The sequence below is a fragment of the Physcomitrium patens genome, chromosome 8 (genome assembly GCF_059467195.1).
Source record: "Physcomitrium patens ecotype Gransden chromosome 8, ASM5946719v1, whole genome shotgun sequence".
Taxonomy (NCBI): Eukaryota; Viridiplantae; Streptophyta; class Bryopsida; order Funariales; family Funariaceae; genus Physcomitrium; species Physcomitrium patens.
The window spans coordinates 5,058,522-5,083,506 of NC_143417.1; the positions used below are offsets into that span (position 1 = coordinate 5,058,522).

Here is a 24,985-nt window from a genome sequence, read left to right on the forward strand (position 1 = left end):
ATTTTAAATTTCTAAAGTTAAATTTATCACTTTAATGATATTTTTAAAGTTATTTTTTACTTTATATATATATATATATATATATATATATATATATGATATAAAAAATAAAAACAAGCATATATATAATTTAAAATAAAAATATGAGAAATTTACTTCAAAATATATATTTATGCTTTTTTTATTTTTTATATTTTGCACTAAAATTATATAACATTATAACTAAGCTTGTAATTAATATTTAATATGAAATTATTAATACAAGAAAATGGTTCCCTTTTATACCATCTTTAAAATAATTTAATATTAAAAAGTTAAAAAAATCTAAAAATTATTTTCAGTGAATGAATTTTACTTAACTAGAATAAAGTATTTGTGTGATTGTATACCACAACTAATTTAGAATCCAGTTTTCATAATGAAAAAAATTTAAATGCTTCTATTTTTTATTTTTATTTTTTTTCATCTGCAAGAATCACAACAACCTCCATTGAAATATAGAACATCTTTGGATTAAATTTAACTATATCTTAGTACTATCAAGTTTGTATTTTTTCCAATACAGACATCTTTAAATATCAAATTTACTTCATTTCTACTATGTGAGATGAATTTTTCTTTCAATTTTAACTTCTATTAAAAAATATCGTTCATAAAATAAAATATTGATGAACATGTTTGGTTTTTGTATTAAAAAAAAAAAAAAAAAAAAAAAAAAACACAATTTGTTGTATATTTTTTGTTGATGAATTTTTCTTCCTTAACTATTATGTAACTTAAACACAAGATTTACCTTGCATTTCATAGCTTTTATCTTCAAGAAATATGTAGAAAATAAATTTTAATGGTATATTTCTACAATATAGTGAGCCTATTCATTCCATTCATCAAGAATGGTTGAGAGTTTTTAAAAGGTGCAATAAATATTCATCCTCCTATGCAATCCCAATTGTGGCAACACCAGCAAGTTTCATTGCATTGAACACCCAACTGATTAATGTCGTTCTATTCATTTCATTATTTGATTATTCACTAACAAACAAGCAAAAAGAAAGAAACGTAATAAAATAAAATAAAATAAAAGACCACAATCTACTCATCATTCCCACCTTCCATGTCTCTGTTAAAAAGGAAGAAATATGCCAATTGATCTTCCATTCAAACACTTTTTTCTAATATTTTTACTCATTTATGATTGACTGTTCAGCTTATCTTTACAAAGAAAATAAATTGTGGGCAGGATTTTCATATTTTGGAATTAAAAAAAAATGCTTAAAAAGTGGTGTTCAGGAGAACACAAGCTTCATGTGTAAATGAATGAATCATACATGAACAAATGCAACATTTTGTGGAAGAGTACTTGTGCAAAAATTGGCCCAGCAGTGCCCCTACAAATAGTGTGGGAGAGTCCTTGAATCATTACCATTTTGAAAAATATATGCACATAACTTCTTTAAGTAATAAATTTGTAAAACTTTCTAAAGTTTTATGAGTGGACTACCCCTTTTCTCAAAGTATTGAATGAATTTTATAATACTTCTTGTATGATTATCATCAATATTATTGAGAAGAATTTAAGACTGTGCTGGATGTTCATGATGTGCCATGCTTTAGTTGGGTGGTGTTGTTGAGACTTCAAAACAACTTTTTTGTGTTTTTTATTTATTAGTTTTATTGTGAGAAGAAAGGGGGCAAATGTACCCCTCTGTAACCCCCCCCCCCTCCCCTTTTCCTTCAAAAGGAGTCTCCATAGGAATTTAATATACATAACCTTTTCTTATATCATTCCTGCTTAATGATTTGTGCTCCTTTTCTCTTTACATGTGCAGGTTCATGATGTACTTCAAGTATTATTCACTTTCACTTTCACAACTTTTCTTATTCTATTCTCTAAAAACTTTTCTTATTCTCTAAAAACACTTCTTACTTTTCCAATTTTTCTTATTCTATTCCATTTTCACACAGAAGAGCTATAGCTTTTGCATCATGTATGAACATGTGTAAAAAAGCCCACACATCACTTAAAGCCTCAAGGAGACCAAATCCGTCCAACCATTCAAGACCTAAAAGAAAAGGCCCCATTCAACAACAGATTAGAATGAGCTCACATGGATGGATAGAAAATGAAACGGATGGAAGATAGGGTATCCAATCTTCATCCGTCCATCCACGTGATTTCCCGCCCTCACAAACCTTGGGAAGGGAGCAGCGTTCCCCAGAGCTTATCCACACAAAACACCCTTTTGAGGTCACGCTGAGAGCCTTTTTGCTTTTTCTTTTCCTGTTCATGGCATCCTGTTTATGTTTTTGAATTGGGTGGTTGATCTGTGCGGTTGCACTCACTTCGTCTCTTTTACGTTGGGTTCTGAAATGATTTCTTTATCTTTATCTCAAATAGCCATGACGAATCAGGATCCTTCCAGAAATGGATGACAAGACGAGGAGCGGTCAACTCTTTTCCATTCCTGGAATGGAAAGATGGACCCCTCCGAAGCGACCAGAATCGTCCTGATTCCCTTTTCTTCTCTGGATTAGAGCCCAGTTGTGGGTCCTCCTACTAAACCATTGCCTGTATGTACGGTAGAGTATTTAATTTTTATTTATACTTGTTGTAAATAATTGGCTGCTGGGTTTGTGAGCAGTGACTTGACAATAGGGTATTTGGTGGATGAAGTCGTTCATTCAAATTTCTTCATCCTCATACTCTACATCTATCACCAAATCACTGTGGATGTATCAATGTAGTGTTGCAATAATGTTGGATAGAAGACTCATCTATTCTCTCTTGTATTTCGTATTGTTTACATATACGATAGAGTAGCATGAGAAATTCAGAGTTAAAGTTTTTGGCTGCAAACAGTTTTTGGTATAAAAAAAACTATGTGGAGAATGCAATCACTAGTCCACTGATTGTACTTGTCTAAAACATGGTACTACACCATCTACTTCATAGAATAAAGTAAGAGAGATTAATACTTCTAAAAACCTTCAATATTACTTCTATTTACATGAATTTCTTCAAGATGATATTTTGAGAAAATCTAGTGAGAAATCAATTGCACATGCATAGTATTTTATGTTGTTAAAAGAACATGCCACGACATATTGGTTTGTTTGTTTTGCAAAATCAGAAGCCTTTTGACATTTTTAGCAGGCAGTAAAAATAATTAAACATAAAACAGTGATGATATTAAGCAATTTTGCTACATATAAAACAATATGACTACTGTTCATGCATTTAAACTCACTCACACATCCATTCGAATGCCTTTCCATCTGATTCATTTTCATCTTTTTAAAAGTTTTCTTTTTCCTTGAGAAACTTATATAATGTTGTTGTACATCCTATATATTATGTCACTGTCCATATTAGTATCAAAGTTCAAGGTTGGCACTAAGGTCAAACTTCAACTGAATGTTAGTGGACAAATATGGACAACCTTGTCTGTTTATGCATGACATGGTAGATAAACATTACATTCAATTGCAAGCACCACACTACTACAAAAGTGATTAATGATGACTTTGAAACAATTCATGAAGGCTTTAAAGTAACTCATACTAATTTATTTATTTTTATTTTCTGTTAAATTTACTTAAATTTAAATGTAGATCTAATTTTATGTTGAAAAATAATTTTGTTTTTTCAAAGATTATGTATGTATGTGTATATATATATATATATATATATATATATATATGTGTGTGTGTGTGTGTGTGTTTTAAACAACAACTAATAACTTATACATTGAAGCCAAATAAATAAAAATAACTCTAGATGTTAAATATCTCTTTTGAAGAAATATCTACATCACCAGATGCAAAAGAAAACATTTCCCTTGACATATACATCATATACATAGTCAATGGCAATGCAAAAGCATAGAAGAACCATTTGAATGATGTATAACAAAAAGAAACAACATAATAGCACAATTATTTTATAAAAAAAATTGAGCAATTCTAATGCAATTATCTTGAATAAAGGTAAAGCATGTTTTTTGAGGGATTAGACTCTATAATTTTGGCACCAAATTGGATTTGAGCACAATATTCATAAATATTTCACATCCTTCATTTCAAAATCAGACAATCCTTTTTACAACTCTCGGAATACATTTCAACAACACACAAACTAAAAACAAAGGGAAGAAGGGAGGGTTGAATGGTTCAAAAGCGTCCATTAAGTAGCCTTATTGTTGTTCATTCCTTGATAATCCACACCAATGAAAAAGGCATTGAAAACAAAGATTCCTTCACCAATGGTGCTGTACTGGCCACACCCACCAAAAGGAGAACTATACAAACAGATGCATATTTAAAACACACACACACACTCACTCCAGTAGCTTTTTTCTTTGGTTTTGATTTTTCTTTCTCAAAGCAAAGATAATAATAATAATATTAATAATATTTAAAATTGTGGGTATAGTCAGAACCATGCCTTTTCTGCATTGCACCACAACAACTGGGAAGTCCATGCCAGAAAAATATATTGTCCCCAGGGACAACAACAGCTTTAACTCATTCCCGTTGCCTTTTTCACCATCAACTTTTTCGAAAAAGCAAGGACCCTCCTGCCCCAAGTGAGCTGCCCGACGTGTTTTCAAGCTGACCGCCGCCCAAAACTCCCATTGTGAGAGAAAGAAAGAGAGAGAGGAGAGAAAAAGAGAGCCATCACCATCATGGGCATGAGCATGGGCACGGCGATACCTTTTGGAAGACGATGTTGTGTTGCGAGTTTGCTGCGGTGTCTTTCAGGGGGTGGTTGTGGTACTATCCCGGGCCGTGTCAGCTTTACCCGGCAATGGAGGGGGAGGGAGCCGACCCGGCCATCAGGGCGTCGGCCGGGTTTTGAGCCTTTGCGACCCGCAGCTCAACCCGTCACAGGCATCCAGCAATCATCTTTGTCGATCTTACTTCGGAAGCGCGGGGGCGGGGCGGGGAAGGGCGGGAGGATTACTCAATTCATTGCGGAATTCACTGTCCTACGACTCGGAGCCAGTCACAAGCCAGGGGCACCACCGCAAGGACGCACGCATGCTTTTGCCCACCTGATTTATTATTATTACACACCGGCCTCATGCACAAAAGCCAACCGGGGGGGGGGGGGGGGTTCGCAAAGCAACACAAAACCGAATTCAAAGGCACAGCAAAGGCAAAGGCTGAAGTGCGAGTGTGATAAAGCTCGCGGGCATTATGACGAGGTTTGGCTTTTGGCAATGATTGTCAACGTTGGCACTCCTTGCAGCAGCAGCGATGATCTCTGTTGCCGCATTTTGGAAGGAGTTACTTAGCAGTAATTATAAATATGATTATTGCTGATAGTTGTGTGACAGCAATGGAACTTTTCTTCGTAGAGTGAGAAAGGGAGTTTGAGGGAGAGAGACGCGAGAACACCGTGTGTACGTTGCGGATTTCTTATGCGACTGGCGAGGGCTGACGGAGGATTCAGTTTCGTGACTTTTGGCGAGGATTTTCGTCGGTTACAATATGGTACCGACTTTTCTGAGCATTTTCGGGTGATGATAGCGTGGGTCCGAGGTTCAATGGTTGCAGTTTTTGAGGCTCTGACACCATTACATCATTTTCTGTGCAAAAGGTGATGCTCACTTTTCCCACAGTAGTGCATGCGACCGATGTTTTATCCTGGATTTGCACTCCATTTGACCGTACCGAGGAGAAAAGTTCAGTGCAGATAGGTTCTGTAGCATGGGGGGTTGCTCGATGATTGGAGGGGGCGGTGCAATCGCTGTAGTCTTGAGGGGTTTCTGGCAAAGCTTACAAGTTAGCCTACAAGTCATGAAATTCATCTCGTTTCACTGTTCTCTTTCTGGCTCATTGTCCCTGTCCACTCGTCTTTTGTTTCTGATGTAGTCATTAAGGGGCGGATACTGGAGTTGTTGGAGGACAACAACTTGTGCAGGTTTGTCTACCTTCTCTCATCAACATCTCTCGTTTCTACTGCTGCGTTCGTGGTGCTTGTGCGTGTATGGTCTGTCATCTTGGATCTGGTCTGTCATCTTGGATCTGGTCTGATGTTGAAGAAGCTGTCCATTTCAGTTAATGTTCATGATAGCCTTTTGTTAGGTGGGAGATTTTGTTGTAAAGTTAGAAAGTGAAGTAAGTCGAGGAATAGGACGAGATTTTGAATCGATTAGTTTTTGACGTTTTTGGCACTTAGTAGTAGCAGTACTGCTTAAAATTTGTATACAGTCGGTGCTTCGTCTTTTTCTGGGTGTTGTTTCGAATATGTTACAATTAATTGCGAACGCTGTCTATCGACTGTGGCAATGCAAAGCGCGATTCATAGCTGATGCAGTCCATGTTTGATAGCTTGGAGTAGATGGTGGGTGATTCTGGCTTTCTGTGAGGGACTATAATTTTATGTGTCGAAGGAGAAAAGGCACTTAAGGTACATTTCCAATACTCCAGAGTGGTGGAGAGATGGTGGGAGTCTATGCGAAATCTCCTGGCGGACGCGCTGCGACGCGCCGTTCTAAACATTTCCTGGTCAGTTTTCGTTCCCCTCTTCTCAGTTCTGGACACACTCTATCCTTTAAGCAGTTTTCTGAATTCTATGCTCCTCTCAAATCACGAGTGAGGCCCTCAGGTGTAGGTGTGTAACTTGACACTTGCATGTGCTAGTCTCTGATTCCCCACAAGCGAGGGAGTATTTTCTTCTTCGCTAGTTTGCAGCCACATTCGAATGCGGGTTAAACGTTAAATGCTTGCATACTGACTAGAGGAATGGTGTTTCTTCCCTGACACAGCTTACTCATCCCCCTTCCGTAGACGAGGGAGGGATTCTTTGTGGCTTTTTGTTTTGAGCTGTATTCTCGACTTGCCAATTGTTCCTCCAAAGCTACTAAATGCCTTTCAATTGACAAATCAGAAACATGTCAAGGACTTTGCAATAGCAAAGGCTCCTTCAGAAAGCGAGCTAGTTTGCTTTTAGTCATATGATTCTCGGAGCGGAGAGACCTAAGGATATCGGAGAATAAAGAATGTTATATAGTCTGTTTGCTCTTTCATCATGATAAGATTCCTCCGAACGTCTTTTTGGTACCTTGAAACTAACAGCTCGCCACCCAATACCTGCACTATATCGAAGCAGGTAGTTATGATTGAAACACAGTCAGTAAACCTATTTGCATCTTAGAACGGCCGTTTTATACTAAGCCTGCAAGTCGTTATTCTAATCTTCATTAAGTTTAAGTCCCGAGAATAAATGAGAAACATGCTTACCCTTGCTACAGTAAAAACTGCTCGGCAGTTCAAGAATTAGACTTGAAAATTATAATCGGCTAGATTCCTATAACGCATGTCTGAACTCCATAGGATAATCTCCCTCCCCTTGTTGCTCTCTTCATTCTGACACAATTTTATTGCTGTCCAAAATGCTTGGTAACTTTTACAGCATGTTCACTAGTTGCTAATATGACTGGATCAACGTGCAGGAAGACAGGGTCGGAAGTAAGAGGATTAGTCCGGCAGCTGTAGTGCAAGGTGATACGCCTTTCGACTCCTTTGGACCTATTGAAGAGCCAGAGGAGCCTTCCGAGATCGACCAACCAGTGCGGTGCCCGCAACCAGAGCCAAACATTATGGAGGTATTGTAAATCTTGGTGTCACTCGCGCTTCACTCTCATTTTGACAGTTGAATCGTGTAATATGCTTTCCTTTTGCACTGCTAGGATATCATGATCTGTATGCATTGAGAGTACTCAGAAGCACACTCACTCAAAATCACATTTTCATCGCAGGACGGGATACTGTGGAGGGCACGGATAGTCGCAAGTCTTCGACGCAGGAATGACATTGTTGCAGCATCCAAGGAACGAGATTCTGTTTTCCGTGGTGGGAGTATTCCAACCCGGAGAACGCAGGGCCGGTCCTTGGAGGAGAAATTCTTACTCGTAGCACACAGTGCACCCGAATACGAGGTCAGGAAATTTCTCGAGTAGAACCCGAAAATTATCAGAACCTCTGGTTTCTTGAGGTGCAGGTCTCATAGATGCATTTGTAATATAGCTCGGCTTTATTGCCTTCTGAATTTCAGATCGCTGGTTAGCTAATGTAGATCAACAGTTCCAGATGTAACGAGTGTAGGATGAGAGATCCTTAACCAGAAGACTTTGGTCGGTTTACTCTGCTCCGAAGCAGACTGTAAACCTCAAATAGATGTATTTCAGCTGAATGTTAACTTGGCTGTTTCACTTGCCAGCAAGTACTGTGCAAAGTTAGATATAGAATTACCTACTTATTCAGATCTTCAAGCCTGCTAGATGTTATCGGTCGCCTTCGTTTCTGTTCCATCCCGAACAAATATGCGTGTGTTGTTTTCCATGTGGTCACAATGTTAAATTTTATTGCGTATCTTGAATGTGAATAATTCAGGTCTTTGAGGTATCTTAAATAGGTTCTCCATGCAGAAATGCTTAATGACCCAGTTTGTTTACTACTTGTAATTTGTGGCTTAAGTACTTACCATCCAAAAAATTACACAGGCTTTAGTTTGCCCTGTTAGACCTTGCACTTTCTTCGTGTTTTCTGGTGAAAATCAGACGACGTGCTTAAATTTCCATGCAGTTAATCATACAGTTGGCAAATGGTACACACAGACCATCATTGATGTTGAAATTAAGATTATTTAGATTTGAGATGATTTTATTTTTGACACAAAAATGGGCTATACCCAATGCTTTAGTAAAGTGAAACTGATATACAACAACAAACTTAATTCCTAATATCTTATACATGGAGTCAAGAGTGCCATTAAAGGAACTACAATTTGAGACGATTGTGCAATTCTTTAGATAATGGTATATAAAACATTAATAAGAAAAAAATAAAAAAACAAACTAACAAACAAATAAACACGCATTCTATTACACCACTGTAATAATCTAATAATCTAATGTTGTACAAAACACTACTTAGTAGTTAGAAACAACTTTATATAGAACATGTGTATATTTCATATGTTTGATTTATTGTATATTACTATGAATGTTACAATTTTTCAACAAAATAATTTTTGACTCTAAAAGAATCCAATCAAATTATGAAATTGTTTAAACAATTTATTACTATTTTCAGCACTTTATTTATTTTACCTATACATAAGATAAAATTTGTACAAAATAATAAAAGCTTATTGTGATTGCAAATATCTTAATATTTGCTAGCTACACCTCTAAAATTTAAAAATCCATAAGTATTAATTCAACACATATTGCATGCAAAGTAAAAGTGTTAAAAAAAAAGAAAAAGAAAAATTCAATTATTGTTACTTAATATTTGCATTGGTGTAAATTTTTTACCACCAATTAGTTTATTAAAGACTTATTGCATAATTCTATTTATACCTAAGGTCTTGAAATGGCACCATCTTTGCTTTTAACTTATATAGACTTAATAGTATTATCATCCTACTATTTGCCATCTATAATAACTAATTTAAATACAAAAATTAAAAAATTTATTGACATATAAACCATAAATATATAATATTAATTTACTTACTTTTATCACTAATTTTTATCACTTATTTTTGTGGATTTGTATCATCTTAAAATATAATAAAATAAATTAAATTAAAAGAGAAAAATAATCATAAGAAATTTGTTACTATCATAAAATGTAATATTTTTTATAAAAAATTCTATAAAGTATTATAAAAGAAAAACTTGTACTTCTATAAGAATTAAAGATGTGATATTTTTTTAAAGAGTTGTGTTATCTTATTGCAAGAAATTATACTCTTTTATTATTTTGGTGAATTTTTACAAATCCTATTAGATTGAATCTTAAACCATATTACTATTGGAAGTATTAGAATTCATAGTAGAGTAGAACAAAAACACAAAGAAAAAGATGTTGGCCATCATAGTCTTAAAAGCAAGTTTATTTATGTTTATTGATAAAAAAAAACCTTGTACATTTGCATTCTATATTCAAAAAAATTATTTTGGTAGCATTATAGATTTAAATTTTTTATTTTTTAAAAAAATCTTTTATAGAATTTAAAAAAGAAAATAATAGTATTTAAGATTTGAAAAAAAAAGAATATTTTTTAGTTTCTAAATAGGCTTTTAAAGAGCTATTGGTATTTTATAAGGCCTAGACAAATTCACTTTTTATATCTTGTAGTATAAATAAACATCAAGCATTATAAAGTATTTTCTTTGAGGCATTGACCACCAAATACAAGCATATGCTAGTTGGTACATCTACCATTCTTATAAGTATTTTTGTAATTTTTTATGGAAAAAGATCATGTTGTGGACCTTCTTGGATTTTGTCAAGGTATCTTCTTTTAATGTAAACTTGTACATCAATTATTGTTGCTAGTTACACCATTAAATACTTCATACTAATTTGTACTAGGATATTATAATAGTAAGGTAAAAATAATGGTTGATAAGATTCTTATATGTGCACTAAGTAGACAATGCTTATTGTATTTAACTTTTGTAAGTAGAAATGATGACCTATTAACATCAAGTTAGTGGTTTTAAAAAATAAGTTACTTTTCTATCTTTATCCAATATTTATAGCTCTAAGACTTGGTTAATGGTATAAAAAATATATTAGTATTTTTATTATTAATATATAAGATATCAAGGACATGAATTACAAACAACCTTAGGATCAATATATTTGTGTGTCATACAAAGCGAATAAATATTTCTTTAAATATGATATAATATTAAGACTAGAATGGCTTAAGTAAAAAACAAGAAGACTAGAGATTTTTTAAACAAGACTAAAAAAAAGAAAGACATTAACAAGAGTGAAGAAGGCTTCATTCTTGACTTTATATATACTATCTAACCAAGAATTATATGGCAATTTTCTAAAAAATCTCCAACATGTATCTAATTTACAAGACACATGTCTAACATACAAGGCAAGTTTTTTGTATGTGTAATATGTGGCCAACTTGTACCATAAATCATTAACATATACTATACATGGCCAACTTCTTGGCTAAATTTTCATCCTATCAATTAACTTCAAATATATATAAAGTCAAATTTGCATATATAAAGCTTCTAAGAAACTTCTCTTTACAATATTATCAATTTTATATACTTCTACTTATTTTTATCTAATTTCTTTAATTTAGATAAATATAAGTATTGATTATATCCATGACATTATTTTTTTTTAAGAACATGTTCTACAAGGAGCAATGATCACATCTTGATTCTTTATCTTGAATTTGATTGATATTATCAATCAAAAGTATTAACCTTCCTTGTTGCATTTGCAAGATTTTTTAATACGTCATGTGTACTCACTTATATCATATCCATGCTAATGAACAAGATGTTATAATCTATTTTGGGGCCGCCTTGAGTCTAATATCTCTTCTACTTCAAACTCTTGATTATTGTCCATTTTTAGAAGAGTAGGTGGCATTTTTTTTTATCTTTCTAGTATATCTACTATTTTATATGGCTCAAAAAGAAATACATAAAACATGGGATGGATCTTCATAAACTTTGTTAGGTGTAATTGATAAGCAATTGTATTGATTTATTTACAAATAAAAAATGGTCTAAGCATATAATAATCTAGCTTATCACAAAGGCGACTAATCTTGATATTATAACAAAATAATCAAATTTTATTGCCAACATAGAATTGAGATTGTTAATTGCAATAGACAATTGTACTGATCCTATGTTATTATTAAGCTTTCTTTAATTGTGCTTTCAGTAGACCTTTTAGATCTAATAAATAATTTGTTAGGTATTATTTTGCATGATTATCAACTTTTGAAAATTCAAAAAAATCATGTTGTGGATAATAATCATATTTAATAAAAAGAAATTATTAAATAAAAAGATATATTGTATTATTATAAGATTTTTTTTTCAATATCAAAAAAGTTGTCCAATCATCTTAATTGTAATTGATAGTATATCTCAAAAATTGCTCCAAAACTTGATTCATCACTTTTATTTATCTATTAGTTTGCGAATAAAATATCAAAGATAGTTTTATATCCATCTCTAAAATCCCAAAAAAAAATTCTTTAAAAATTTGATAAAAATTAAATTCTTCTATCTAATATGCTATATTTTGATAAACTATGATAATGATAAAAATTATTAAAAAAAATTTAATTATTTTTTTACTTGTGATATTTTTTGAGCATGGTATAAAATATGTCATTTTGGTGAAATAATCCACTATCACAAACATAGAGTCATATGAACTTATTATCAAAAAATGTGTGATAAAATCTATAAAAATAAAAGACTATGGTTGTTTTGATGTAGATAATAGCTAAAAAAGTCTATAAGGTCAATGATAAGGAATTTGTGAATTAAAACAAACATCACATGATTGTACAAAGCCTTTAACTTCTAAATTTGAAGCCACCAAAATTTCTTATTATTAGCTTTAAGATTGTATTGTATCTAAAATATATTATAGTTAGAAACTTTTAATAAATTTAAAGAGTGTGAAGTTAATATTCACCTTGAAGAATATGTAAGCATTATTTGAAATAAAAAAAAATATATTCTTGAATTCAAATTTAAAAGTATCATAAGATTTAGAAGGATTATTCTTCATATTATAAACAAGAAGATTCGAGGACATATTTGATTGAATTTCTTAAGAAAAGTTGAATTGACAAACAATGTTGATTTTATAGCTCAAAGAAGCAATTGCTCTAATTTCAAAAGAATTGTTTGTTGTTGATTAAAATTTGTATATGTTTTTGGAGCAAGATAAAAATATTTAGAAAGAACATTTAAACCTTGTTATCTTCTTAGTCCAATAGTGATATTGAATTCAAATTTTGACAAAGATATCATCTAATAGGCTTAGTAACAATTCAAAACACATATTAACAAGAAGTACTTGAAGAAATTCTTAAGATTTGTATAAACAATCATAGTTGATCTTAATTGTTAGTTGGAACTTAGTTGTTATAATATTTTTGAATAAAAAAATATTAAGTGAAGTTTGTTATTAGCTCCTATTTGTGACAATATTATATCTAGGAAAAAATCTAATACATTTATTTTTATAAAAAATATCTTTAATAAATTAATATAATAAAATATTTTTACAAAAATAAAAGATTCTTTTAAAACTTTAATTATTTCTTAATCTTATTTTTTTTACTCAATTTTTTTTTTAAATCAAACATATAAACTAAGTTACAACCTAAAAAAACTCTTGATAAAGCTAAAATATTAATTAATAAATCTCAAAATATATAGTATATTATTTTATTATTTTTAAAATCTTCTAATCTATAATATTCTAAATATTATTTGGATCTATTATAAGGCTATCATTTGAAATGATGTATTTTAGGAAGTTAACTTAAGTTGTATGAAATACATGCTTTTCTATATTGGCATATACTCTTGTATCTCTAATTTTTGTAATATGCAACAAACCTAAAATACATATTCTTTTGTATTCTTAAAATAGGTTAAAATATTATTTAAATAATAAAATAATCTAAAAACTTTTTAAAATATCATATATTGGATGTTAAAAAGCAATTGGTGCTTTTATGAGTCTAAAAGGTATGAAGTTATATTTAAAATATCTATACTTGGTTTAAAATGCAATCTTCTATTCATCTCTTTCTTTAATGCGTAAAAGATTGTATGTTCTTTATAGATCTATTTTTGTATAGATCTTTGCTTAAATCAATTCATTAAGAAGTCTTGATATTAAAAGATAGATATTATATGAAATATAATTTATTTTAGAATTATAAATCTAAATTTTTTTAGCCACAATAAATCTAAAATAACTAAATTATAAGAAGATGTAATAATATTAAATATTATTTAGTTATAATAATCATTTTTTATTAAATTTATAAAAATATTTTTATAAATAATATCTTCAAAAAATATAAGATAACTATTTATGACTTCTACATGTTCAAGTTTTTTTTTTTTTTAAAGCAAAGATATTTTCTATTTGTTAATAAAGTCTTTTTTTTTATTAAACAAGTTGAGGCTCCTAAATTTGATAAGGTAAAAAATTTGTAATATTTTGGTTCTAAACAAACAACTATTATAAAATAAGATGAAAGATCTAAAGAGAAAATAGGAATTTTTTAAGATATTTTACAAGATTCTAGCCAAATAGTATTTATTGTAGTTAGACAAACTTTTTTTCAATAATTTATTGTTTTTGGAAACCATACATTTTATTTTGTAATTGCACTACTTTTTTAGATAATTTTGAGCAGTATACTTAGGTTCTCCACAATATAAGTACAATCCTTCTTGACAACATTAAGTCTTATTATTGTTTAAAGAGAGGTTTAAAATGTATCATATTAATTTGCACAGGTTTTGGCTTTAATAAATAAGTTTTTAAATACTTAGGAATTATTTTTATGACTTGATTTGTTCTTCTCCATCCAAATCTTTATTCTTGGCATCTTTTTAAAATTTTATTATTATATGTAATAGATTAAATAACAAATTATTTTGATAAAATTTCTTTTAGTATTATTAATAATAAATCTTTCATATTAACTTTCAATTCATATCAGAATTAATTAATAGTTGACATTAGAAATACATAAAAAATCGATCCTAAGTATGTTGATAAGTTTATAAATTTTTGTAGTTGTTACAAATTAATTCTTACTTCCACCAAATGTAGCATCTATGTTATTTTCTTTTTATTTCTGTAATAGATGATATTAAATAATTAAAAAGTAAAATTAAAAGAATATAATCTTTAATTTCTAATATCAAATAATTTTTTTGAAAAAAAAAGTAATTAACTCTGTTTAAAAAAAGAATCAATATTGAAAAAGAAGAGATTTATTAAAGATAAGTAATTTGCAACCTTTTAGATACAAAAAAAGAACTAAGATAATTTACTTCTAAAATAAAGCAAGAACAAAAAATTAACATTCTTGTTAAATTATCAAGAACAAAAGCTTGAAGAATAAAAATAAACAAGTAAGATGAGTATTAAAAAAAGATATATATATATATATATATATATATATATATATATAAAGTATATATATTTAAAAAAAAAAAAAAAAAACTAAAAAAAAAAAACTATAATGGAGGTTGCAAAAAGCAAGAACGTTCTTAAAATTAGACCAAAAGTAAGAAAAGAATTGACAAGAGTAAAAAAGATCTTATTCTTATATCTATAGATACTATCTAATTAGAAGCTCTAAAGCAATATTTTATAAGACCTTTAACACATGTTTAACTTAGGAGACACATGTCTAAATTTAAAGGTAAGTTTTCTATATGTGCACCACATGACCAACTTGTATTATAAGTGACTAACATGTATGATACAAGTCCAACTTGTTGGCTAAGTTTTCAACCTACTAATCACCTATAGACATGTATAAAGTCAAATCTGCCTCTGTGAAACTTTTAAGAAGCTACTCTATAAGGTATCATATTCATTCCCTACCTTTACTTATTTCTTCATAACTTTTATTATCTAGGTAATTAATAGTATTGGTTATAACTATGACAATATGATTGATAAGGTTTTTTTTCAAGTTGAGCAACATATTTATCAATTTTAAATTATTAATAATAATAATAATAATAATAAACTTATTTAAGATTGACCAATGGTTATTGGAGCCAGCTATTCCATACATCATAATGAACTAAGATAGTAAGACAATACAAGTGCAAGTGTTTGAAATAGTAGAGTCATATAATAAAATTCTTTCTTATTATGATCCTATATATATATATATATATATATATGATTATTTCTATAACAATGGATTCTTAGTCTATAAAAATTAATACTTTGATTAAGGATAATTTAATAGAAATATAAATAGAAATATTGGTATTTTTTTAGAATTGTGGTATAGGTCTTACAGTAAAGAATTCTTATTCAAATAACAAGAAAAAATATTATTTTATTTATTATTAATTATTATTTAAATTTTTCAAAAAACAAGAATAAAGCTAGGTAATTGATAAGCATAAGAAAAAAGAATATTGAAAAATTAAAAAGATAAAAGAATCCAAGTTTAACAAAAAATAATTAACATGTTGTTAGGGACATAATCCTTAGATCTTTCTAGAGATAAGTTTCTAGAACCTTCTAGAAAGAAGTCTCTAGAAACTTCCAGAAGATTCCTTGAATATTCTCTTAGAATATTCTTCAAGATTCCCTAAAGATTCTTTTAAGATTCCCTAAAGATTCCCTTAGAAGGCTCTAGAAGATTCTTAGAATATTCTAGTAGATTCTAGGAAGTTACTTGAGAAGCTTCCTAGCTCTTGGGTAGTTGCTTGAGAAGCTTCATAGTTCTTGGGAAGCTTCTTGATGCGCTTCCTTAGAACCATAGGCCAGTAGTATATATAGGAGTCAAGGCTGAAGAATTCTTCAGTCTCGACAACACATCTCTTGAAGCTCTAGCTCAATTCTCTTGGCGTTGCTCTTGTACTCATCTGATAATCTAGTTCTTGTCATTTCTTCTTGAACTTCTTGTTTAGATTTCTTGTTTGTATTTTTGGTCCGTGACAGTTTGTCGAGACTGACTTTATCTTAATATCAGAGCTGAATCCTTCTTGTTTGAGAGCGGATTACCCCTCTTCTTGAAGGTATTCTAGCGCTTTAGGGGTTGCGGATTACCTTCCTCTAAACTGATATTTTCTCAATCACAATATCAGAGCTTAGTTCTTTGAGGCAGAGAGTGGACTACCCCTTTCCTTGGAGATACTTGAGCGTTCTAAGGGTTGCGGATTAGCCTCTCTTGGACTGATATTAATTCCTTCTTTTTGTTTAGCATAGCTAGTAAAAAAGACTCTTAACATCGATTTCAGAGCTTTGCCTTCTTGATAGAGTGCGGATTACCCCTCTTCTCGAAAGCATTGAGGCATTTTTAGAGGTTGCGGATTACCCTCCTCTAAAACTGAAATCGTTTAGTATTTTTTTTTCTTTTCTCCGAGTAGGTTTTAGTGACAAGTAGTGCTACAATTTTCTCCAAGAGACTTAGCAATTTCTTCTTCTCTCAAAATTTTAATCCATCTATTCTCTAAATATGGAAGTAGACCAGGTCATAGACAGTGCATCTACACAAGTAGACAATAGAGTGGCAACTCTTGCAGATCTTCAAGCTCTTATGAATAGTGTACGAAAGGAGATTGCATTTCTTCGCAATCCAAGTAAAGAACCTCAAATTGATCTAGTGACCGAAGAAGCTAGACGCGAAATTCATAGCCTACAACAAGAGATTATTCGACTGAGAGAAGCAAGACATGTGTCACATACGACCCCTATGGATACTTCAAGGATTAGTACGAAAGAACCAAAAGCGAGTATGCCAGACAAGTTTGACGGAACAAGAGCCAACTTCCGAGGTTTTGTGCAACAAGTACGGCTTTATCTATGCCTATACCCTTCTAGTTATCCGAATGGATTTACCCAGGTTGCTTTCATATGTACTCTTCTATCAGGAAATGCTCGCTCTTGGTTTGCTCCACTATTGGAGAAGGATTCTCCAATATTGTACGATCTAGAGGCTTTCATAGAGAGACTTACTGCTGCGTTTGGAGATAGCGATCGAGAAAGAGTGGCTGAAAGAAAGATACAAAATCTGCGACAAGGATCACGTTCTGCTGTAATCTATGCTGCAGAATTTCAACAGCTTACATGTGATCTTGATTGGAATGATAAGGCGTTCATGACACGATTTCGATATGGACTGAGAGATGATGTCAAGAACTTATTGATCACCATGCCTAAGGCGGATACTTTAGAAGAACTTATATCTCAGGCAATTATTTGTGACAACCGCCTCTTTGAATTACAACAAGAAAGACGATCAGGCTGGAGAAATGATGGAGCATTTGCTACATTTTCAAAAGGTCCAGAGAATCACTCCACAGATCCTGAACCCATGCAAATTGATGCGGTACGTTTCAAACCCCTCACAGCTGAGGAAAGGAAGCGACGGTTTGAATAAAACTTGTGTTTATATTGCAGAGAAGCGGGCCATAAAGCTGTAGATTGTCGGAAGAAACAGAAGCCTCAAACAACAAGACTCAGGAGTACAAGCATGCAGGAAAACAAGGACGCCCAGCCACAATAGGGACCGTGCGGCTGGACATCTCAACATCCAAAATTAATCAAGGTCCCTTTCTCTCAGCTCAACCTTCAGATTGTTTTATGGTACCTTTACATCTGGGTATTCAAGAACTACAAGTCGATGCTTTATTAGACTCGGGTGAATCCGCTTGCTTTATAGATGAAGAGTTTGCCAAGCTTCACAATATTTCTCTTGTAAAGAAACTTAAGCCTGTCCATGTAGAAGTCATAGACGGACGACCACTGTCTTCGGGCAATGTTATCTATGAAACTAAACCATTGAAGGTACGTCTTGAAAACCATGAGAGCAATATTGTGTTTAATATTATCAAGACCCCTTCATGTCCTATCATTTTGGGACTATCTTGGCTTGATAGATATAATCCATTGATAGATTGGAAGTTGCGGAAAGTGACATTTCCAACAAACTCCTTGAAGGTGGAATCTGCCAAGACAATGTCTAGAAACAAATCCTTGTTTATAGGTGCAAGGGCTTTCATGAAGGAAGCCAAGCAAAATACACCTCTTGTCATCTTCGCAACTCCGACTCGAGAAGATGCAACTCCGACTTTGGTTATTCCAAAGCAGTATGAAGAATTCAAAGATGTCTTTGAAAAGAAGAATGCTGATAAGCTGCCAAAGCATCGACCCTATGACTGTGCCATTGAATTGCAAGAAGGAGCACAACCACCTTTTGGACCAATCTACAATTTGTCGCAGATGGAGTTGACTGAGTTGCGGAAGTACATTGACGAGAATCTAGCCAAGAACTTCATCCGTCATTCGAAGTCGCCAACTGGGGCACCAATCTTATTTGTGAAGAAGAAGGATGGCTCACTACGGATGTGCGTGGACTATCGAGGTCTCAACAAGGTGACAAAAAAGAATCGCTATCCACTACCTTTGATCTCTGGTCTTCTAGAACAACTTGGGCGTGCAAGGATCTTTACAAAGATTGACCTAAGGGGAGCTTACAACCTTGTGCGAATTAAGGAAGGAGATGAATGGAAGACAGCGTTCCAAACAAGGTATGGCCATTTTGAATACAATGTCATGCCATTTGGTGTTACTAATGCTCCAGCGGTCTTTCAACACATGATGAATGACATCTTTCGAGAGCATCTAGACAATTTTGTTGTCATTTATCTAGATGATATTTTGATATTTTCTAAGAACGAGGAAGAACATGAGAAGCACGTTCGTCTGGTACTCAAAAAACTACGGTAGCGAGGACTCTATGCCAAATTGGAGAAGTGCTTATTTCACCAAACTGAGATGGAGTTTTTGGGATTCATCGCGACTACGGAAGGCTTGAAGATGGATCCAAAGAAAGTGGAAGCAATCATGTCTTGGGAAGTTCCGAAGACGGTTAGGGACGTACAATGTTTTCTTGGATTTGCTAACTACTATTGGATCTTCATCAAGAATTATTCTCAAGTTGCTGCCCCCCTCACTCGGTTAACGTGTAAGGACAAGCTCGAATGGGGACCTATCGCAGAAAAAGCATTTCAAGATTTGAAGATGGTATTTACTACAGCTCCAATCTTGGTACATCCGGACTTTACAAAGGCCTTTTATTTGGAGACAGATGCTTCGGATTTTGCTTTGGGAGCTGTACTTTCACAGATGGGCGTAGATGAGAAGCTCCATCCAGTTGCGTTCTATTCTCGAAAATTCTCTGCTGTTGAGATCAACTATGAGATCCACGATAAGGAACTCCTTGCTATAGTAGATTCTTTCCAAGAGTGGCGCCACTTTCTCGAAGGAACTGCACATCCAGTGACCGTATATACGGATCACAAGAATTTGGAGTATTTTATGTCGGCTCGGATTTTGAATCGGCGTCAAGCTCGGTGGAGTATGTCGCTATCCAGGTTCGACTTTGTTATTACTTATCGGCCTGGGAAGCAACAAGGGTTGTCCGATGCATTATCAAGGAGATCATATCTCGCGCCAAAGGCTGGAGATGCAGCATTTGATCAACAGTGCACGACATTGTTGAAGCTAGAGAAATTGCGGCTCAATGCAGCTATTGTACCAATTGATGCTGATTTCCTCGACCAAGTACGGGCCGCAACCATTGAAGATTCTCTAGCCCTTGATATCAAGCAACATGCTAGTGATGATAAATTCAAGATGGAAGGAGATCTAGTATATTTCAAAGAGCGGTTGTATATCCCAAAAAGGCCAACACGACTCCGAGTTCTTCAATCTCGTCATGACTTTCCAGCTGCGGGACATTTTGGATTTAATAAGACCTTGGAACTTATTTCCCGCAATTTTTGGTGGCCTCAAATGTGGAAGGATGTGAAAGATTTTGTTGTATCTTGTGACATTTGTTCAAGATCCAAAAACCCTTGATATCGGCCTTATGGACTTCTACAGCCATTGCCTATTCCGCGCCGACCATGGTCTTCAGTTTCCATGGACTTTATTACGGATCTACCACCATTGAATTCATTTGATAGCATTTTTGTTGTCGTAGATCGGCTTACAAAGATGGCACATTTTGTCCCTTGCAAGAAGACATCGTCAAGCGAAGACACAGCAAGACTCTTTCTTGATAATGTGTATCGATATCATGGTCTACCAGATGATATCGTATCAGATCGAGGAACCCAGTTTGTGTCAAAGTTTTGGAAATCTCTTTTTGAAATATTGAAGGTGGATATCAAGCTTTCTTTGTCATTTCATCCTCAAACGGACGGCCAAACAGAACGGGTGAATCAAGTTTTAGAGCAATATTTACGTTGCACCATCAACAATCAACAAGATGATTGGGTCGCATATCTACTGCTAGCCGAGTTCACATATAACAACACCCTTCATGCGTCAACTCAACAAATACCATTCTTTTCCAATTATGGATACCATCCGAAGCTTGACTTATGGAGTTCGTCAACGATTAATAATCCGGCAGTTGAAGGATTGGTGAAGGAGCTTTCGCAGCTTCAAACTACATTGAAGCTTCAATTACAAACTTCCCAAGAATCTTACAAGGCGTCCGTGGATAAATTTCGGAATCAGGCACCTAAATTCACGATTGGAGACAAAGTTTGGCTGCTTCGACGAAACATTAAGACCAAGCGGCCATGTGACAAATTGGACTATCGGAGATTGGGACCATTTGTTATCCAGAAGCAGATCAATCCTGTAGCGTATCGTCTGGAGTTACCAACTACTATGAAGGTACATCCTGTCTTTCATGTTTCTTTGTTGGAGCCTTATCGAGAATCGTCTTTTCCTGGAAGAGTACAATGTCCACCACCTAGCATAGAAATAGAGAACCACGAAGAATACGAGGTGGAAAAGGTCCTGGATTCACGGCAAAGACGGGGTAAATTAGAATACTTTGTGCATTAGAGCGGTTACGATATTAATGAACGAACATGGGAGCCGGTCGAAAATCTCGCGAATGCGCCGCAAAGGTACAGGAGTTTCATCGACGATATCCTGAGAAACTCAAGCTGGTTCGACGATAGCTTCTTACTGAAGCTTGCTCATCCAGAAAACAGAAAAGAGGAGAGAGCACCACCAAAATCCATAGTTGATGTAGTCATTCTCTCCAAGATAGCGTAGAACTTTGTTAGTAGCCCAAGTTTGTTCTTATTATTTTAGCCTTTGAATATGGATAGCCAAGATACTACACTTGTCATGTCATCTCAAGCAACTAGCTCACGAAGACGACCGCGAGATGAAGAACCGCCTGCACCACGACGACGTCGAAGGATTCCGAGCAACAGATCGCTGGTGATTGTATTTGAGGTCGAGCCTGCCTACAATGGTCAGCCAGAAGGAGTGTTTGCAGGACAATTTCACAATGAAGACACGGAGGTTCATGCTTGGTCAGAAGTTGAAAGCGTGGGCCACTACTGTTGGCTTCAAGGACCATTGAATCACTTGCCTCGTGAACAACAATTGGAGTTCATAGCAGAGGTTATGCGACAGATCTTCATTTTCTTGCGTTGGTATTGATTGACGATAACATTGCTTCTCGGAGACCTCGAAGCTAAAAGAGGAGGTGATGTTAGGGACATAGTTTTTAGACCTTTCTAGAGACAAGTTTTTAGAATCTTCTAGAAAGAAGTCTCTAGAAAATTTCAGAAGATTCCTTGAATATTTTCTTAGAATATTCTTCAAGATTCCCTAAAGATTCTTTTAATATTCTCTAAAGATTCCCTTAGAAGGCTCTAGAAGATTCTTAGAATATTCTAGTAGATTCTAGGAAGTTACTTGAGAAGCTTCCTAACTCTTGGGTAGTTGCTCAAGAAGCTTCATAGTTCTTGGAAAGCTTCTTGATGTGCTTCCTTAGAACCATAGGCCAGTAGTATATATAGGAGTCGAGGCTGAAGAATTCTTCAGTCTCGACAACACATCTCTTGAAGCTCTAGCTCAATTCTCTTGGCGTTGCTCTTGTACTCATCTGATAATCTAGTTCTTGTCATTTCTTCTTGAACTTCTTGTTTAGATTTCTTGTTTGTATTTTTGGTCCGTGATACATGCTCCAATTATTATAGGATTGGATATTATGAGAAGCATTTTTTTATTGCATCTAAAAAAATAACTTTTTTTGAATAGAAAAAGACTCTAGAAGTTAAGGTGATTATTTTTAAAGAAAAATTAAGAACAATGATATCTTAAGGTTAAATGACAAAGTTTAGATAGAATTCTAATTGTAAAACTAATACTTTAATTTTAGATATTTATATGATTTTTGTATTTAAGAAGGTGGTAGTGGTGATTGCCACTTAAGAATATATTTTTTTAAATGTAATGTAAGTGATTCTAATTATAAAATGAGTAGAAAATACCATTCAAAATAAGCATGGTGGTCCTCATCACTAAGTTAGTTAAGTTCACTTACTATTTTCTTTTTTCTTAGAGAAAGTTGCTACAAATCAATCTTAAATATTATATTTGGCATATGAAAGTAAACTTAAGTTTTTTGATGCTACAAAAATACTTAAGAAGTTACAAATACCAATCTTCTCAATATTATAATTGATCTAACCTAATTTTAAATTAAAAAGAGATCTTAAGTAAGTTGATAAGATTTTAAAAGACAAGATAGCTATAACTTTTGTAAATATGACTTAAGCAATGGATATGCCATCTTTAGATAAACATTTAAAATAGATGGCTCAATTCCATGCAAAGCTCATTGCAAAAGCTATGTCAATTGTTAATAGCAATATATTTTTAGGATTGAATCTATCTACTTTATTGGTGGCTATAGCCACTTATTTATCATGCATGGTGGTTAAGCTTGCTTATGAACCTTCAATTGTTTTAATTAAGAATAATCTTCTTAATTAATAATAATAGTGTCCTTGTGCTTAGTGGCATAAGTGGTAATTCTACTTATGTTATATTATTAAAAGTGATATTGAATTTAAAGCCAAATTAATTATGATTGATAAACAACTTGTCTAAGAATTAAAATTAAGACCAAATAACCTCAAATCATGTCAATTTACTATTGCTACATTGATAAGAGGGCATATAGCATATCATTGGTTATAGTTAAAAAATTTACTAGTTGATTTTTTGTGTTGTATATAGAAACACTTTATTCACACTTATTTTTATAGTATTTAATATCAAGAAAATTAATCATGACATTTTAGTTAGTCAATAAGTCCTTTATCTACTTAGTTTTAATATAAAAAATTAGATTAAAGAAGAATAAATTGGACCAACATGATTTTCAAATTATGAAAAGAAACAACTAATTTTTGTGGAATTTACAACAACAATCTTATCTATGTCAATGTCAAAAATATTTGGTTGTAGTACCTTAATCAAAATTTTAAATTGTAGATTAATTTGCTTAAAAGAAACCTTAATATTTATGAATTATACAAAATAATATATACATTGGTAGTTCTGATTTAATATAGTAAGAATCCATTTCTATCATAAAGAATATATATAGAATTTTTTTGACAACATCAAGACATTATGGATGCTTTGGATCCAAAAGTATTGTTAAAACCATTGATTTTGCAAATTTTTGTCCAATCAATTCTTTAGCATCTATTAATAGAAGATATTAATATAGTGGAATTATTTGAATTTATTCTTATTTGTTTAAAAATAATTTAAGAAGAAGGATTTAAAGTTTTGTAGTATATTTATGTAAAGAACAAAATTACCTCTACTTTAGTAGCTTATCAACATTTTTAAAGGATTTTAGCCCTATATATAGATTAGTTTCATTATTTTACTACCTATAATTATTTTGGATACCTTCTTTGTGACATTAAATTTATTAATATAGAAGATTGAAGGGAAAAAAAAAAAAAAAAAAAAAAAAAAAAAAAATGAATTTGTTATATCATATGAATCATACAAAAAAAATCATATGAATTGAATGACCTAAATTAAAGTCTTTTCTTGAATTTAATGCAACTCATGTAATAGTCATCTACTTGTAGATTCTACACCATAGATGTACATTTTTAAAAACATATCTCTATTTAGTAATTTGTGGCTAAAGATTATAGAAGATAGACATTATGTTTGGCAATTACTTAGCCTAATAATTTCTATAGATGTAATGGCTTTAGAATCTTATGGTTACTAATCTAAGTGATTATGTGCTAATTTTGGTATTTTCTTAAATCATACTTCCTATTGATTAGAAGATAGATGATATTTTAAATGGGCATTGGATGTCCATGGCAATGATGAAAAATAATGCACACCTATTTGATTTACTCAACAAGATGGAAGAGCTTTAAAGGACATTTCTAATGTTTGTAAGTTGCCTTCATTCATTCAAATTTTAAAATCAAGGACTAAGTATGTTGTGATATTCTAAAACCAAGTCTTATTAAGAGAGGTGTTTTGATAAGTCATCATCAATGATGTTTCATCACCTATAGGAGCA

At 32.5% G+C, this 24,985-nt stretch overlaps 1 protein-coding gene across 4 annotated transcripts; it reads left to right on the forward strand.

The window, feature by feature from the left end:
• Positions 1-4,924: 4,924 nt before the first annotated feature.
• On the forward strand, positions 4,925-8,272 carry LOC112286145 (uncharacterized). Of its 4 annotated transcripts, XM_024527778.3 has the most exons (5): positions 4,925-5,602; positions 5,878-5,926; positions 6,436-6,513; positions 7,461-7,613; positions 7,767-8,272. In XM_024527778.3, exons 3-5 carry the CDS (start codon positions 6,448-6,450, stop codon positions 7,965-7,967), a joined length of 420 nt encoding a protein of 139 aa, XP_024383546.1. In that variant the 5' UTR covers positions 4,925-5,602; positions 5,878-5,926; positions 6,436-6,447; the 3' UTR covers positions 7,968-8,272. The 4 variants fall into 4 exon arrangements, with proteins under 4 accessions (XP_024383546.1, XP_024383543.1, XP_024383547.1 ...); XM_024527775.3 differs by lacking the exon at positions 4,925-5,602 and having other exon boundaries at positions 5,824-5,926; positions 6,337-6,513; XM_024527779.3 differs by lacking the exon at positions 4,925-5,602 and having other exon boundaries at positions 5,824-5,926; positions 6,347-6,513.
• The last annotated feature ends 16,713 nt before the right edge of the window (positions 8,273-24,985 follow it).